Source organism: Centroberyx affinis, unplaced genomic scaffold (genome assembly GCF_046629955.1).
Source record: "Centroberyx affinis isolate AG114_WGS23_722 - 3 ecotype Tasmania unplaced genomic scaffold, CSIRO-AGI_Caff_v1 ptg000207l_1, whole genome shotgun sequence".
Classification (NCBI taxonomy): Eukaryota; Metazoa; Chordata; class Actinopteri; order Beryciformes; family Berycidae; genus Centroberyx; species Centroberyx affinis.
The window spans coordinates 152,496-168,822 of NW_027278899.1; the positions used below are offsets into that span (position 1 = coordinate 152,496).

Sequence of the window (16,327 nt, forward strand, 5' to 3'; positions counted from 1 at the left end):
CTACATCACTTGACAGTGTAGTTAACTTGAATACAATCCTAACAACAAAGGCTCTATATAGCAGCAGCACTCTCATATACTCTTTATGGTGCTGTAAAGAACCGTTCAAGAAAGTATGAAATGCTCCAAATCAGCAGTAATTAAGGGTTAATTAAGGGTTCGTTATTCTGATTTGCCAGATTTATTTTATTTAAACAAATCATAATGTTACTGGAGTTATTACTGTTTTACATAGCCACTAGTCTAAACAAAGAACCCTTGAAGAACCGTCCTATTTCTGGGCGCAGTAGGTACAAGTCTATAGGGATCCTATAAGCGCCCCGCCGTCTAGCCTATACACGTATAAATCTTCTACTCAACCTGTGCGATGACTCACTGTTGACTTCAAACTTCATTCCAAACTTGTGTTTCCCAGAAGTACAGGAGACATTCAGATGGACCACTGGCGAGGAGAGCTGCAAAACAAAAACCACTGGGGAAGTTTACAGCGAGGGCGACACCTGGTGGCCGCTAGATAACACTGTCTGGAGAGATAATACAAACAAGCAGGCTCAGACTGGTATGCTATAATTCAGACAGACGCATCAAGATGACATTGAATCGTATTTCTTATTTGAAGACACTTTCCTTTTTGATTTAGATGTTACCTGTGTCGAGTAGCTGTCTATTAATTCTCCATCCAGTCTCTTAAACCCAACAATTTGAAATCAATTGAGTTATTATTCTGCGGTTAGCCTTGAAAAATAAGGAAATTTCACACCACCAAACAGAGCCATTCATCATTTTATGTTTATTTTTTTTCAAATCTTTAGTATCTTATATCTCTTAGTGTGTTGGCATAATTATACATTGGTTTGGTGCATACAGTAAGTCAGAACTGATAACAGGAGTGCATCTGTAAATCAACAGACAGGATTTGGTTTGAATAAAGCTTACACAGAGAGAGAAAACCTTTAGGTGAGGCTTACGACTAGGACTCAGCTCTTACTAACAGATGAAGCAGAGGTATTTCTCATATAATCCCATACAAATCTGTATTTCTATCCAACGACAAGGCACAGAAGCAACACGTTTGCGTTATGAAACAATACTAAAAGCCCCCCCCCCCCCAAAAAAAAAAAAAGTTTCACATAATCAAACCTCACTTGGCTTGAATCTCTCATTATCAACACATACATATAGATCTCCCTCCAGGAAAAGAACATAACATTCAAAATTTTGACATTATAAATCATAAATCCTACAACAGAGAATCACTATATAAATCGATAGGGTCACTTCTTTGGCTAATATAGTGTAAGTGCAGTAGCACAGTCCGGCCTCGGCGTATTGCACCCGTCTCGCCCTAGAGCCATCGAAAGAGAAAGTTGTGTCACTGAAACTTTTTGGGGCTCTTCTTGTCATTTCAGAGATTTCAATGGCACAACATTTCATTAAACGTCTTTGGTCTCACCTGTAAATAGACTTGGTCAGCTTGACAGGGAGTTAGGGGTCAGGGGTCAGAGGAATAGGGTTTGACCGATATATAGGATTGCTGATATATCAGGCTGGTATAGACTTTTTATAAAAAATTGGATATTTATTGTAGAATTTGTGGTCTACAGGGAAGCATTTAACCTGAACTTCTAATTCAATATTTTGTGCATTAATACGTACTATTATTATTGTCCTCCTGGGTTTCAATGGAGACTTCTAGTGTCCCATGATGGTCTAAATGTTGTTTCAGAGCAATTTCCAATGCGACAAGAACACAATTCTGTGAGAAACAAGAATAAAATTTAATTATGTGCCTTAAGGAGCTGCTAACCCACCGAAAAGAATTTCACTAGTCTGGCTTTCAATTGAGCATTTTAGCATCACATCATGATGCTTATAAGAGTCCTTGTAATTTATTGGATTTTTTTTTGGCATGAAAATGGTCAGCTATTGAATATTGGCACAAAATATCGGCAACTTCAATCCAAAAATATCGGCCAATATCGGCAACTTCAATCCCAAAATATCGGCTAATATCGGCAGCTTCAATCCAAAAATATCGGCCAAACCCTAGTCGGAGGTAGCCAGTAGACCAACCCAGTGATAGTCTGACAGGAGCCGACTGGAAGCACTGGGCGGTTTACAGCTCTCCAGGAGAGATAACAGGAGGGTGAAGGGAGGAGGCTTGAGATGCAAAGCAGAGAAGTACAGAATAGAAATCCAGGTGGAAGACTGGAGGAAATGTGGCCAACGATGGCAAGAGATGCTGTTGTGATTCAGAACAAGAGCTGGAACCCAACAGGAGATGCTGGGAAATCGACTGTATGTGGTGGCTGCTAATAGGTGAACAGTAAATGTGTCATGCCTCTCTGAAAGTCACTTTATCTGGCTGGCTGCCTGTATCGTTAAACCTTATCCAACTTTTCCTGCCTACAGTCAGAGCGTACTCGCTTTCTATCAACAGTTGACTCGACTCCATTTCTCAGAGCGTCATAGTTTCCATGTATCAATACGCAGCGCGAATATTTGAATCCCTCATTAACAATAAATTAGTCAAGGAGAAAGGCACAAGCACCTGGGGTCAAGGCAAATGACAAAAGCAAAGAACCGCCATAGTTTTCTCTCCTCTTTCTTCTCATTTCGTTTCATTCTCTTGCCTTTCCCTTTACCCCTTCCTCACATTCTTTGTTCTGTTTTTCGACAGATGGACGCACTATTTCTTCGTCGTAGTGAACAGCACTCCTCTCGTTCAAACACTCTGCTCACGAACACAGCTGCTTCAAACATATTCAGTAGTATATCCAACAATTTAGACTGATTTAGTGAGCCGCGGTACGAAGCGGAGTGTTTTCACTGTGTTCGTCCACACTTTTTCTCACTACCAAGTATCTCTGCCTTTCAAATCCCTCATATTATCGCGTGAAGGGACGCTCGTCCTCTTCAGCGGTTTTCTCCCTCGGCTCCTCTCAACAGCTAGCCTACATACCGTCAAGCCTTGTTCGACGAATCTCCGCGCTTCCACAACAAGCCATCCGCCCCAGTTAGGAAAGTAGTGTCAGGAAGGCAGTCGAGCTTATTAGTCAAGCAGAGAAAAGACTGAAAACATAAAAACAGGAAAGGAAAAGCAGCAGGCGACAAGCGAACCCTGATTTTCATCGACTACAATCCCCTTATTCTCACTGTCATCGTCGTTTATCTCTTCCTCCGACGCTTCCCTCATCGTTTGCTTGGTCATGTTCCCAAATTAAGCACGATAGACACACAGTGGCGCGAGAAAATTGCACCGAAATATTTTGTTATTCCTTGGCTTCATATATAAAATCAGAATATTCAAACAGCAACAGTATTAATCCCAAAAAATATAATATATAAACATAAATATATCAATTAGTTTTGCTGGACTTTTTATTTCGTAATTGGAAGCACGCGCCATCCTGGGTAGCGACAGCTGGCATCTGATTGGCTTAGGCAGAGCGGGGTCTGCGGTCGTGTGATTGGTGGGTAGGAGAGGTCAGGCGGATGGAGTTCCTGGTGGGGGTGATGCGGCCAGATGTGGCCATCATCTGGAGTTCAGCCTGGGGGCCGTCTAGGGAGGACAAACAGAAAAATAATCATCAAAAATCACATTAGAAGTCGTGAAGTTGATTTCAAATCTCATTCATAACAGTTTCAATTTTGGCTTTGTGAAGTTGCCTATTACAGCTTAATAAAATAGTCAACCAATCAAAGCGATTGTTACATGTAAAAACCATTCGATCTGACAAATTGAAACAGAAGATGAGTTAGCCCACTTACCACAGACAGGTGTCCGTTCTTTGCCTTGGCCACCAGTAGTTCTGAGCCGGGGGTGAAGTCTATGATCCCCTCTTTCCCCTGACCTCCTGTGAACGTTATACTGGAGGAGGAACACAGGGACAGTTAGACACGATTAGATACCGGCTGAACTCCAGTCTGCCAGTAGGAAGCTACGAAGAGCGCCAAGCTACTGGAGCCTCTAGGCAGCAGATAAATGTGTTTTTCTAGTCAAGTTCTATATGAATCAAAAGAGTGGCCAAGAGCAGGCATCAAAACCAGCTTCCCCCCCACTTGCCTCCTGTCTCTGTGCTGCGCTTGCGTTTCTCACCTGCCCTGGTTGATGTTGATGCTGTTCATTTTGTCGGCGCAGATCGCCACCTTGGTCAAGGTCTCGATCACGTGGTCGCTCTGCAGAACCACGTCTCCCTGGGAGGCGACAGGCAGGCCAGCCACACAGTCAGAACTCACAGGACATCTTATTCATACACATGCAAAAATACAACATGGTGCCATTTTTGTGATCGTGTCTTTCACGTTTAATATATAAACAACGTGTCCTTCGCTTCACCTTCTGCTTGTTGTCTTCACTGGGCACGTGCAGAACGAATAAGCCGTCGCTGAGAGAGCTGACTGAGACGCCTGGGAGAGGAGGGAGCAATGATTACTAGTGGAACAGCAAGGTGAAGGAGAATTCAAGTGTCAAAAGACGCTACTTTGGAGAGGTATTTCCAATCTCTGATTTTATTGAGTAAGAGGATGACAACAACACTGGACTATTTGGTTTCAATTATCAGTCACAGGAGAGAGAACTGAGTTATCCCTATTTTTCAAGGTTAGAGTGCATGAAATCACCAATCTTGGTGGTCTAATGGAAACGTAATATAACAAGTAGCCCAAAAGAAATTCTCCCTTCTTTTAGCAAAACACCCATTTCAGTTGTTGACCTCTAACCTTTTAGAGCTCCGTACTCGATGCGCTGCTTGAGTTTGGCCTCCTCTACGATGATGGCACTGTTGGCGGTCAGCAGCAGCTGGCGGGGCCGGGCCTTGTAGCCCTTCCTGTCGTACTTGGTGACTGGCACTGCATACTGGGAGGAGGAGGAGGAGGAGGAGGAGGAGGGAGGAGGAAGGCCACAACATTGTCAAGACAGAAAGTCAGAAATCCTCTAAGAAATCTCAAACACCGGCTACATTTTTGATTGATTGATTGACCAGCCCATAAGGGCTTACAAGACACTAGACAACAACAACAGTCAGGATGGCCACATGACACATCATAATATACAGTTCCACAAATTCAAAAAGAGAACACTTCATAAACATTCAATTTCCATGACAGAAATGACCTATGTTGGATACAATGTTCTCTGTCTTAGTTGCCATGCATTTTCTATAAATCTTGCTAAAACAAAAATCTCCTCATTAAAGAGCCAACTCAACATATCACCTTCAGACAACCAAAACAAATCAGGGTTCTTCAACTGAATTTTTTCAAATAGATGATTCCTCAAATCGCTGTACATAGGACAGTGAAACATAAAATGAAATTCATCCTCAACAACACCAAGATCACAGAAAACACATAAACGCAGCTCTTCAGGAATACCTTTATATCTGCCTACCTCAATTGCCAGTGGTAAGGTACCAGTTCTTAACTGAGCACATAAGGACCTCTGCCCTCTCTTTAAATTAAATGTTATATAAGGTTCTGTGAAGTAATCTTCTTTAATCTGAACGTAGTTTCTGAGCTTTGGCTTCTTCCAAATCTCCTCCTTCCATTGTTCCTTATGGATGGCTACATATGCAGTCATGCATGGAGTAAGCTGTTTACATGAATGAGATTCCCTGTTGCCATGGATAAACAGCTAACAAAATATTCACCCTCCCTCTCTGACTTTACACAGACAGTGAAAACCAAAAGTGAAAGCAGTGAGGTGCTTCCATGCTACAGTAACCTGTTTAATATGGGAGTAAGCCAGGAATGTTAACCAGGTTTTTCATAATCGCAGTATGAGCTTAACCGGGTTATTTTAACCCAGTTATGATGTTTGCATGTGTTGACCCCAAACCAGCTTACTTGAGTAACAGGATTAAGAACATTATTCTCTGTGCACAGTCACTAATAGAATTTCCAACAACAAATCTGCCTTTTTAGGGACCAGTAAATTACTACAGTCTAGTCCAACCAAATCCAGTCCAAATCCCATTCATATATGTGTCAGGAGAAATCCCCATTGCTTAGTGACTTAGTGACTGTGCTCCACTAACCTTCATCTTCTCACTGCCCAGAGCCTGCAGCACCTTGGGGTTGATCTCCTCACCATCTAAAACAACAGAAAACATGCTGTTAGAATAATGTGTGTACTGTGCAATATAAAGCCTGTGGAAGTCATACAGCAGCTTGGTGTAAATAACTGGAAGAAGAATGCTTACTCAGCCTTGTGCTGACAAAAAGTTTGGGCACACTCTGCGGGTAGTTGTCCTTCTTGTCCTTGAAGATCTCACTGGCTATCATCTTCTGCTCCATCTGTGCAGACAGATTGGAATTGGAGTCAATGAAGGGAGCAGAAGACAAGACACAGACATACGGATGCTATTGGCTGGGCCGTCCTATACCTGGTGTTTCCATTCAGGGCTGATCCTCTTGCAGTAGCTCCACACCATGTTCTGCATGCACAGCTTACGCAAATGCTCCGATGCCTGGAGACAGAGGGAGAAGGAGATGTCTGCAGTGTTTCCCTTTGGCAGAGCGTTTTTGCACTTTTCAGCAGTTCTGTAGAAGTTGAAGAGCAGTTCACCGCCAGCCCCGAGGTAATATTACCTGGATCTACTTTAGCTTGTTGGTGGATGTATGTGAACTAGGGTTACATTGATTGATTGATCCACCAACAAGCTAAAGTCAGAATGATAATAATAATAAAAAATATTATTCTTTAATGAAAGACCAATCAATCAATTGGTTTGCCGATATATCAGGCTAATATTGGTCTTTCATTAAAGATCAGTAGCCTCCGATATGATGGATATGATGCAGTTTGGTCGATTACATATTTATCGTAGAATTGATCAATATTACACTGCTTGTCTATGGGAAGACCTGAACCTGAACTGATTCTAATGAGACATTTTGATTGAATTCCATACAAGCATGAGAATAATATTTTTTATTATCATCCTGGGGTTCAGTGGGGAGTTTTAGTGTCCCATGATGGTCTAAATGCTGTTTCAGAAGTTTTTCCACCTTCCAACAAAAGAATCTTAGATGAAACGCTTGTAATTTCTTTTATTGTTTATTTTTTGTCATGAACATTGTCAAATTTGAAGATATTGTATATCAACACAAAATAGCAGCTTCGATCCAAAACTATCAAAATCGGTATTAGCCTTCCTATATCAAACTAACTGAACTACAAGTTTTAGACTATGTTTTCAAAATGAAGAATATGGTAGTGAATATTCGTATATTTGTATATATTGTTAACCATACCTCAACTCTATAGAGTTCTAGGCACTAAAAATGAAAGTTGTACTATGTGCATGTGCTGTGTTCTGACCTCAGTGAGAGCGGCTGGGGGCGTGGGCCAGCTCTTGTCCAGGACGGTCTTGGGCAGGTTCCTGTGCAGCTTCATGAGGAAGGCGTAGCGGACGTAATCCAGGAAGTACTCGTTCTCCGGACAGCGCTCCTGGTGGCGGTAGATGAAGCCCTTAATGAACCTGGGAGGTGGAGGTGGAGGGGGAGAGTGAAAATAAATTAACACCGTGGTCGACTATAAGACAAGGATGTGCATGAAAGGCCTCAATGTGTTGGAAATAGACACAGGAAAAAAGAGAAGAAGAAAGATGATATTGGAGAGAAATGCTTTGGGAGTCACAGTGTCAATAAAATCTGTTTTCATAGTCAATCATATCACATGATGGGTATATTGTGCCATCTGCTGGCCTAACCCAGTATGGGCCGTACCTGCGGATAGTATCAGCAGCCTGCCTCCTGCGCTGTGCCCTCCTCCTGGCCAGGATGCCCCTCCACCATGCCTGGATCAGGATAGCTGACAAGGGACATTTCATACATCATGCCTCATGATTATATACTAAAACTACCTGGGTTTTATGGACACAGTAAACACAATTTAAGAGGTCAAAACATGCCATTAGCTGGAGGAAATGCAGAATGAAGTCAACAGACGTTCCCTCACCTGAGTTTCTGAGCTTTTGGAATTTGGACTTCTGGCTGTAGCCTCTCCATCCTGCCTGCAGCTTGGTGGCTGTGGGATGGAAAGGCGAGAAAAGGAGAAATGAAGAGAGAAATGGTCTAAAACAGTGGCAAAATTGCTGGGAATAGAGCTGCTATCATATTCAATAATCAATTCAGGTTGAAAATGTTAGGAATAGATAATCTGCCATATTGTGGACTCTCACCAAGACTGTGTTTCCTGGTCTCTAGTGCGTCCTCGGTGGCAAACAAGGTCTTTGGGAAACGGATGAAGATTTTGGATCTATAATGTAATATATAATATACAACAAAACAAGTCAATCATGAGTAGCAGTAAAAACGCATGCTTTAAGTTTTCTCTTAAAACCCTGGAAAGAACATGATTTGAGCCATCTACAGTATGTGGCTCATATAGAAGTATACGTTTTGGTATCTCTCTCTCTATGTGTATGTGTGTGTGTGTGTGTGTGTGTGTGTGTGTGTGTGTGTGTTGCTGACCTGCCCAGCTTGTACTCCTCAGGCTTGTATCCCAGATGTTTGACCAGTGTGGCCACTCCGTCGGACAGCTTGCCCTGCCAGTTGGGCCACGTGTCTGGACACAGAGACTTATACCTGGACAGACACAAGGCAGACAGACACGTCAGTGGAAAAGTAAACAGATACTGGACACCGTGTTGGCAGGGTGGACATGTCCTTCAACCAGAGGACCCGGGTTCACACCCCCGTGTTGACTGGCATCTGGGGGGGAAACCCTGAAACCCTGGAACACACCAAACTGAAACAAATCTTTTACTCTACTTCACTTCAGTTTTGTGTATTATCATATGAGCAGAGGGACCTACCAGCGAATAAGAGAAGAGGTGCCAATCGGCCACCTCAGAGTCTTACAACTAAAACTTTGTGTTTATCAAATATCAAAACTGAACTAGACTCTATAACTGGGATCCAGGAGAATATCTTGGTATTGTAATTGGTAAAAATAGGAGGGGTAGGCTGTTTTTTTTTCTTTTTAAATGTACTGTTATATTGTCTTTTTTTTTTTTTTTTAATTGGAGGATTTGTATTGTCTTTTTGTGTACATTATGGCTACGTTTACTATGTTTGCCTAATCTGGGTTTTTCTACTAGATTTGGAATAATTTTTTTCCAGACTGGTGTATTGGTTGTTGTATATGTGTACTGGAACACAAGAGGGGGCAGATATAGCGGATCACCTCTGCAGGAAGACCTCGTAGCGCCGTCTGTAGGCGAACCCGGCTCTCCTCACCCTCAGGTTCTCCATCAGACCCAGGTACTTGACCTGGTGACGGATCAACACCTCATCGAACCGGCCTGGGAGAGGGGCGGGGGGGGGGAAAAGAGATTTAGCCACATCGAGTTAAGCCAAACTTTGTCGGAGCGAACGAACGAGAGAAAACCAGTAAATGCTAAACAGCGAGTGTAGGAGTGACGGAAGACAGAGAGACAGTATGAAGCAAACAAAAGCCCGACTGTGGAGAGAAACAAAGGCCAGCTCAATATACTGACAAGCACACTGAGAGTTACACTGTGGCCATTGACGCTGCTGAAAACAGTCCAAACGGTTTGTTTTGGTTGAGAATTAGTGAAAGCACAGGATTAACGTGATGTTTCTGGGAAAATATCAGCTGCTTGAAGCTGCTAAGCTGCTTGAAGTGTGTTTACAAGAACTGTTACACAAGGCTGCCATGAAACTATTGCAGTATGGGCACCACATGATATGTACAGTAATAATACAGACACCAAACAAAAAGTAGAACAAGGGGTGTTATAATAAAATGCTTGAAAGCTCCACGCTATGTGACAAACATAACTGAAATATAATCATTTTTCCCTCCATGAATGAGCTTTAACATCCTTGTAAGTGTAAGAAAAAAGGAGAAAATGAAAAGGTATGTTTTGATAAATGACATGTTAGGTGCTGCTATCGGTATTGGATTAAATGGGATAGTAGTGAGGAAATTCTGATACCCCATGGTGTCCCAAAAGTGTGGAATAAACAGCTTTGATACTCGATTAGTTGCCAGTTTCACCTGCGATTCCAGACTTTTCGGACACCTTTGAAAATACTAGGATAATTCCCCATATCCGTCGGGTATTAACTGAATATCTGACATCAGACTTTGAGTTCCTACCTGCTTGTTTGGAGTCATTGGGCTTGATGCAGCGGATGTACGACGGCTCCTTGGACATGAGGATCTCCATGAGCTTCGCCAGACTGGCTTTGAACTGGGTGGCCGCCTGGAGGGGCAGACACAACGGACGGAGAGAGGTAGTTACTAGTCGCCCTGGGAGGGGATGGAGAGACGAGAGGGAAGGAGGACGGGAAAGGATGCTGGAGGCAAAGACTGAATAGAAAGTAGAGATTGAAGAGAAGAAAACGGAGGAAAGACGACGAGGAAAGAGGAGAGAAGCGAGCAGAGGAGAGGAGTGGCTGGTGTGACTGGTAGCCCAGCACAGACTGAACACTGGTCCTAGTGTGGAGGACTGGGACTGTAACTTGCCAGCCTGTGACAGTATCCTGATCAAGTGTGTGTGTGTGTGTGTGTGTGTGTGTGTGTGTGAAGGGCATACAAGTGTCAGGGCATTCCTCAGAGAGAGGGAGGCGGCAGAGAATCCCCATCAGACTGCCCACCTCAGACTGAAGGGGGGGAAACACACCACTGTTTGTGTTTTGCTGTGAGAAAACATGTCAGCATGTACGAGAGCATGGTTTGTGAGCGTGTGGGAAAGAGGCAGGGAGACGCTCTGCACACACACACACACACACACACACACAGTAAGGTATCTCACCGTATCTGGGCGTTTCTTGTCAGTCAGCTCCTCCCTGTCGAAGCACTGGGTCAGGATCTTGTTCTCTGACATGCACATAACCTGTGCACACACACACACACACAAAAAGCACAAATTTTACCTTGAAATCAGTCAAACACTATACAACTTTCCATCTGACTCAGTGAAATGCTGAATGTAGTAAACATGTTTTATTGTTGTTTTTGCCATCATTCTCTTCATCCTCCCAATATATTTTTCCCTTGTCTGTTCTAAACTCAGACTCACCTCTTTCAAGTTCCTGAAGAGGAGGTCGTTGTTCTTGTCCAAAAATCCTGAGGGGCGAGAAAAGCTTGAATTTAATTTTCTTGGCTTGTACTGACCAAATTCAGCTTCATCACCTCCACTACAGATGCACCAATATCACTTTTTCACTGCCTATTCCACATCCAGGTATTAAACTTTCCTGATCCAATCCTGTTCGATCGAGTTAATCAATTTTTCTCTATGAGACAGAACTAACATCCTTCAAATTGTGACTAAGGCATAAAATCGAGTCGTTTTGCTTTGATTACTGACATGTTACATTTAGCTAATGGTATTAGATTTTAGCATAGCATATTCTCCAGTAGTGATACTTCAATTTAGCCTGTTATCAGCCTAATATTGGACACCAATATTGGTATTTTTGCAGGACATGAGGTCACACTATGGCTGCAGCAGTTAAGCTACATCTGCTTTATACTAGGGACACTAAGGACAATTTTGATGTATATTATGATGTTAAAAGCTGCACACACACACACCGTTGACACTGTAGTTGACCTCTCCAGCGTAATGCAGTAGTCTAAACTCCTCACGGCCCATCACCTTCCGGGTCTTTCCATCAGCCAGCTTGTGCCTACAGGGGCACACACACACACACACACACACACAAAGCATTAACTTAACATGTAAATGGACCGGGACACATATTCAGCAGTGCACAGTCTAGGGGCCACAGGTCTTGTGAAAACGATGCGAGGCTGAACTGGTTTTGATTTCATTTGTGGCGGTGGAGGAGTTAAAGGAGGCGACAGCGGGAACAGAACTAACGTGACAAAGTGTGGGTGTCCTCCTACGGTGTCCTCCAGCTTCTCCAGGAAGGTGATATCACTGGCATCTCCGGGCCTCAGGCACTCCTCATCCTGCGAGGGGAGGAGAGAAAGACCTCCAGTCACTCAAAAAACTACTAATATTAACAAAAATCGATTGTCAGAAGAGTGTTGATTTGTGCTTTCATTCCTTAAAAGTCCCTATCCTCATAAAACTTACATCAGTTTGATACTACTGACTACGCTGTTTATCAGTGCTCAATTCAGTTAAATCAAAATAAAGTGTATGTGGAAACCGCTTTTTGTTTGCCACGGATGAGTATTCAGCCTCAAATATTTCTTAATGGGTTCAATATGACAACCATCTCTTGCCATAAACTTTTTGGGATTTTTTATTTTGGAAAAAATCCACTTCCAGAATGAATTTAATCTGAACTGAACGCTGCCCCAGAAGCTCCATAGTTAAAGGGGATTTGAAACTGAGATCATTTATTCCAAACGCAGCAGAGAGAGAGAGAGAGAGAGAGAGAGAGAGAGAGAGAGAGCAGAGTCTCATTACCAGAATGGAGATGATGCCCTTGAACTTCTCCTCCACCAGGTCACAGATGATCTTGTTGTTGAAGTATTGCACCGGCTCCCACTGGGAAAACACAACCAGTTTCTATTAGAGATCGTTTGAAAATAAAACATATTTCTCTGGCATTGATTAGCCTCACCTGGCACAATGGAAGTAGTTAAATTTTCCTTTCAAAAAGGGCCACACCAGGAAAAGCAAATCATTAAAGTGACTGGGGTTTGACTGATATGGGTTTTTGAAGGCCAAAACTGATGATAGTTTTGAACTGAAGGTGCCAAGAGCCAATCACTTAAATGCATTCAATATCTTTAAATTTCACCATTTTCATATTAAAAAAATCCCCCAAAATTCAGCGTTTCTCCCAGGATTTTATTCTTGTCAGGGTGGAAAAGCCTCTGAAACAGAATTTATACCACCATTGGACACTAAAGGTCTCCACTGAAACCAAGGACATTGTTATCATTATTGAATATTAATATTATTATTAACATCTTCATGCATACTTTAATCTGATCAAAATATCACATTACAATCAATTCAGGTTAACAGCTTCCCATAGACAACCAGTGTAGTATTGATCAATTGTATAATAAATATTTAAGAAAAATAAAAAGCATCATATCCATCATATTGGAGGTGGATGACACTGACTGGTCTATATATATATTATTATATTATATATATATATATAATATTATTTACGATTTTTAATAAAAAGCCAAGTATCTGGTCAACACATCAGTCTAACCCTGGTACTAACACAAATACACTTTTCTAACCCGTTTAATGACTGCAAATTAAATTATCTGCAGAATTCCAGGAATCCTGGCATTCAGACACACTGCTCACCCACCCGTACATGGACACACACACACTCCAGCAGCTCAGCATAGCAGTGTTAGGTTATGTTAGCGCTAGCAGCCTCATAATTTCCACAGAGATGACAGGGAGTGCGGCCCACGGCCCATATGTCAGATGATAATGGGCTCTTTGAGAGGCAGGCGAGGTGACTGAACAGACATGAATCCAACTTTCTCCCACAACCTGTTTGCTCTCTGACCAGTGCATTTATATCAGACTGGATCACAAGAGGCCCTTGTTTCATCTAAGCACAACAATAAAACAGAGATGGAAAGAAAACAAATGCTGGGACAGAGGGAAAAGAGCAAAGGCTGAAGGTAGAAATAGAATATACTGTATATCCACCCCATACTTTGTTATCCAAAACATTCTTATTCACGTTTCAAAGCATCAAAGTTGAGCCCACATAATGATATTCTATGATGTATTTCAAAAAGTGCTTTTTTGTAGAATGGATTTTGAAATTTTATTTCCTTAAAGGCTATCATTTAAGATTTCTACTGTGGTTAAACAGAAGAATGTGTAGCGCTAACAATGCCAGGGTGAGGAGTCTGATTCCTCCTGGCTCTGCCCCTACTGAATAAAAGCTTTAACAAAATGGCTGAGTGATAAATCATAATGCATTGCGATATTGAAGTCACACTACTTAGTGCATTGCAGAACACAGCTGCAATACAATTAGTAGGAGCTCTTTGGAGAGTCCAAACCCTGGCTGAGGGAGGAGGAGGAGAAGTAGAGTGATAAAGGGAGGTAAGAGCAGGAGGTGAAGACAGCAGAGAGAGGACAAGATGATGGACAGAATCAGACAGCAGATGAGGGGAGAGAAGACACTTGCAAAACTGAAAATGACTGGGGATGACTGGCTTGAAATTGGATCGCACAAAAATGCATAAAATCACCTCCAGAGGGAGTCAGAGACAAATTTGGCCACATTGACAACAAAGTGCAACTGCAATGAGTCTCAAAATCCACATATAGCAAATGACTGAAGGTTTCTTGCTCCTCCTACAGGTGGATACAAGACACATGTTAATGACCAGTGTGAAGGAGGCCAAAGACAGAGTGATGGGAGAAAGGAGGAGAAGAAGAGACGCCTTTACTGACCGTGATGCCCTCGGCCTCGTACTCCTCCTGCTCGGACTTGAGGGTGAGCTCGATGAAGAGCTGCTGCAGCTTCTCGTTACAGTAGTTGATGCAGAACTGCTCAAAGCTGGAACACAGAACAGCAGACACATCAGCTGAAGGGTCCGACCAATATGGGTTTTTAAAGGCTGATAGTTCCTCCTCTGTTTCTACTGCTTCTTCTTCTTCCCTCTCCCTCTCTTCTCTCCCCTAGGTTTTCTATGACTATTGCTGTTATTCACTAACTGTACCTGTTGTGCTGGAAGACCTCAAAGCCATAGATGTCCAGCAGGCCGATGACAGAGTAATTCTTGTAGGAGTCATCCTGAAAAAATAAACACAAAAATCACAGTTGTCAATTCTTCCAATGAAGGCCTGCTTCAGAGCAAAAACACATATATAATAGGGTTTGACTGATATGGGTTTGTGAAGGTCAGATACTAATATTTCGTGCCCATGCTCATTTTGTTTAAATTTGACCTTTTTCATACCAAAAAAAATAGTATTCAGTGTTTCCCCCAGAATTCTGTTCTTGTGAGGGTGGAAAAGCCTCTGAAACAGCATTTAGAGCATCATGGGACACTAAAACTCTCCATTAAAACCAGAAAATATTTTAGATGGGTTAACAGCTCTTTAAGGCAGAGTGACCCACCTCACCTATTCAGTGGCAGGGGAAACATTAGGGGAATACATTTAGGCCTTTGCATGAAGATTTAATAATAAAAACATAATAATGACAAATAATGACCAATATCTAATATCTAATAAAAGGGCGATATCATTGCTATCATGGATGTATTACAAGCTAGAGAATTGTCTGACTAACTTGTAAAATGTCATCATATCCACAAGGTGGAGCTGTGGTGTAATGGAATGGAGGGGCAGGAAGTTACCATGCTCTGTGCTACTGTCCTGACCAAGTCTGCAGCCATTCACCTGGGACTGATTACCTCCGCCAAGGAGGTTGTGTTTTCGGTGCTGTTTTTGTTTGTTTGTTTGTTTGTTTGTTTGTCAGCAGGATTACGGAAAAACTACTGGGCTGATTTTCATGAAACTTCGTGGAAGGGTGTAGCATGGGCCAAGGAAGAACCCATTACATTTTGGAGCGGATCGGATCTGACTCACAAAATTTGCATATCATAACAGACTGGACTATTGGCCTTGGCGGAGGTGGAAAAACTAAGAAAAGTTTATCCGTCATCCCCTTTGTAGTTGAGCCAACTGTGCACTGGCACAAAGCATGATTCATGATCACTAGTGTGTGTGTGTGTGTGTGTGTGTACCGTGTATGCCAGCGAGGCGTTGATCTTGTTGACCAGCCAGGTGAAGGTGCGTCCATACACAGCCTTGGACAGCGCGTCCCGGGCCGACGATGCCTGCTCCAGGTTCAGCGGGCTCATCAGCTAGTGGAGAACACACACACATACATACACACACACACACAAGAAGACACACAGAGATACACAGAGAGAAACACGGACAGTTGGACAAGTTACAATATAACCACACAGGACCAGACCAGACATTACGCAGACAGAAAAGTGCTGTAAACAAATGCTCGTCTCACACACACACACACACACACACACTACAAGAAGAGTGTATATCCAACCTACCTCCTCTCCCTTGGCGATGATCTTCTTGTGTGTGAGCGCCTCTGTCAGCACTGCCCCATTCACTCCTAACAACTGGAAAAAGCACCACAACACGGCATTAACAAGCGCGGTATCTGTTGATTATGTCTGACATGATGCATAGCTGGAAGATTGGAGCGGGAATGAATGGGAGCTATTCTAGGGAAAGTGTGGAATCCGGGGTCTGCAGAAAATTTAGGAAACTGCTTGCCATTTTTCTAAAGCACTATTATATATAAGACTATTTACTTTTAATTGGATTAGTCTCCA

At 42.6% G+C, this 16,327-nt stretch overlaps 1 protein-coding gene across 1 annotated transcript in view; it reads right to left on the reverse strand.

Moving 5' to 3' along the window:
- Positions 1-777: 777 nt before the first annotated feature.
- LOC139661337 (unconventional myosin-Ic-like) overlaps positions 778-16,327 on the reverse strand; it is a 61,575-nt gene continuing 46,025 nt past the window's right edge. The window contains exons 9-32 of the mRNA XM_071539785.1: positions 16,040-16,111; positions 15,707-15,826; positions 14,675-14,748; positions 14,406-14,511; positions 12,423-12,503; positions 11,865-11,956; positions 11,576-11,670; positions 11,058-11,104; positions 10,791-10,871; positions 10,133-10,238; positions 9,194-9,311; positions 8,479-8,592; positions 8,187-8,263; positions 7,964-8,032; positions 7,732-7,816; positions 7,325-7,484; positions 6,387-6,470; positions 6,204-6,297; positions 6,039-6,094; positions 4,723-4,858; positions 4,340-4,410; positions 4,100-4,197; positions 3,772-3,871; positions 778-3,562 (exon numbers count right to left, since the gene is read on the reverse strand). Of these exons, the coding sequence (XP_071395886.1) occupies positions 3,536-3,562; positions 3,772-3,871; positions 4,100-4,197; positions 4,340-4,410; positions 4,723-4,858; positions 6,039-6,094; positions 6,204-6,297; positions 6,387-6,470; positions 7,325-7,484; positions 7,732-7,816; positions 7,964-8,032; positions 8,187-8,263; positions 8,479-8,592; positions 9,194-9,311; positions 10,133-10,238; positions 10,791-10,871; positions 11,058-11,104; positions 11,576-11,670; positions 11,865-11,956; positions 12,423-12,503; positions 14,406-14,511; positions 14,675-14,748; positions 15,707-15,826; positions 16,040-16,111 (2,163 nt within the window). The 3' untranslated portion in view covers positions 778-3,535. The remainder of the gene's footprint in view (positions 3,563-3,771; positions 3,872-4,099; positions 4,198-4,339; positions 4,411-4,722; positions 4,859-6,038; positions 6,095-6,203; positions 6,298-6,386; positions 6,471-7,324; positions 7,485-7,731; positions 7,817-7,963; positions 8,033-8,186; positions 8,264-8,478; positions 8,593-9,193; positions 9,312-10,132; positions 10,239-10,790; positions 10,872-11,057; positions 11,105-11,575; positions 11,671-11,864; positions 11,957-12,422; positions 12,504-14,405; positions 14,512-14,674; positions 14,749-15,706; positions 15,827-16,039; positions 16,112-16,327) is intronic.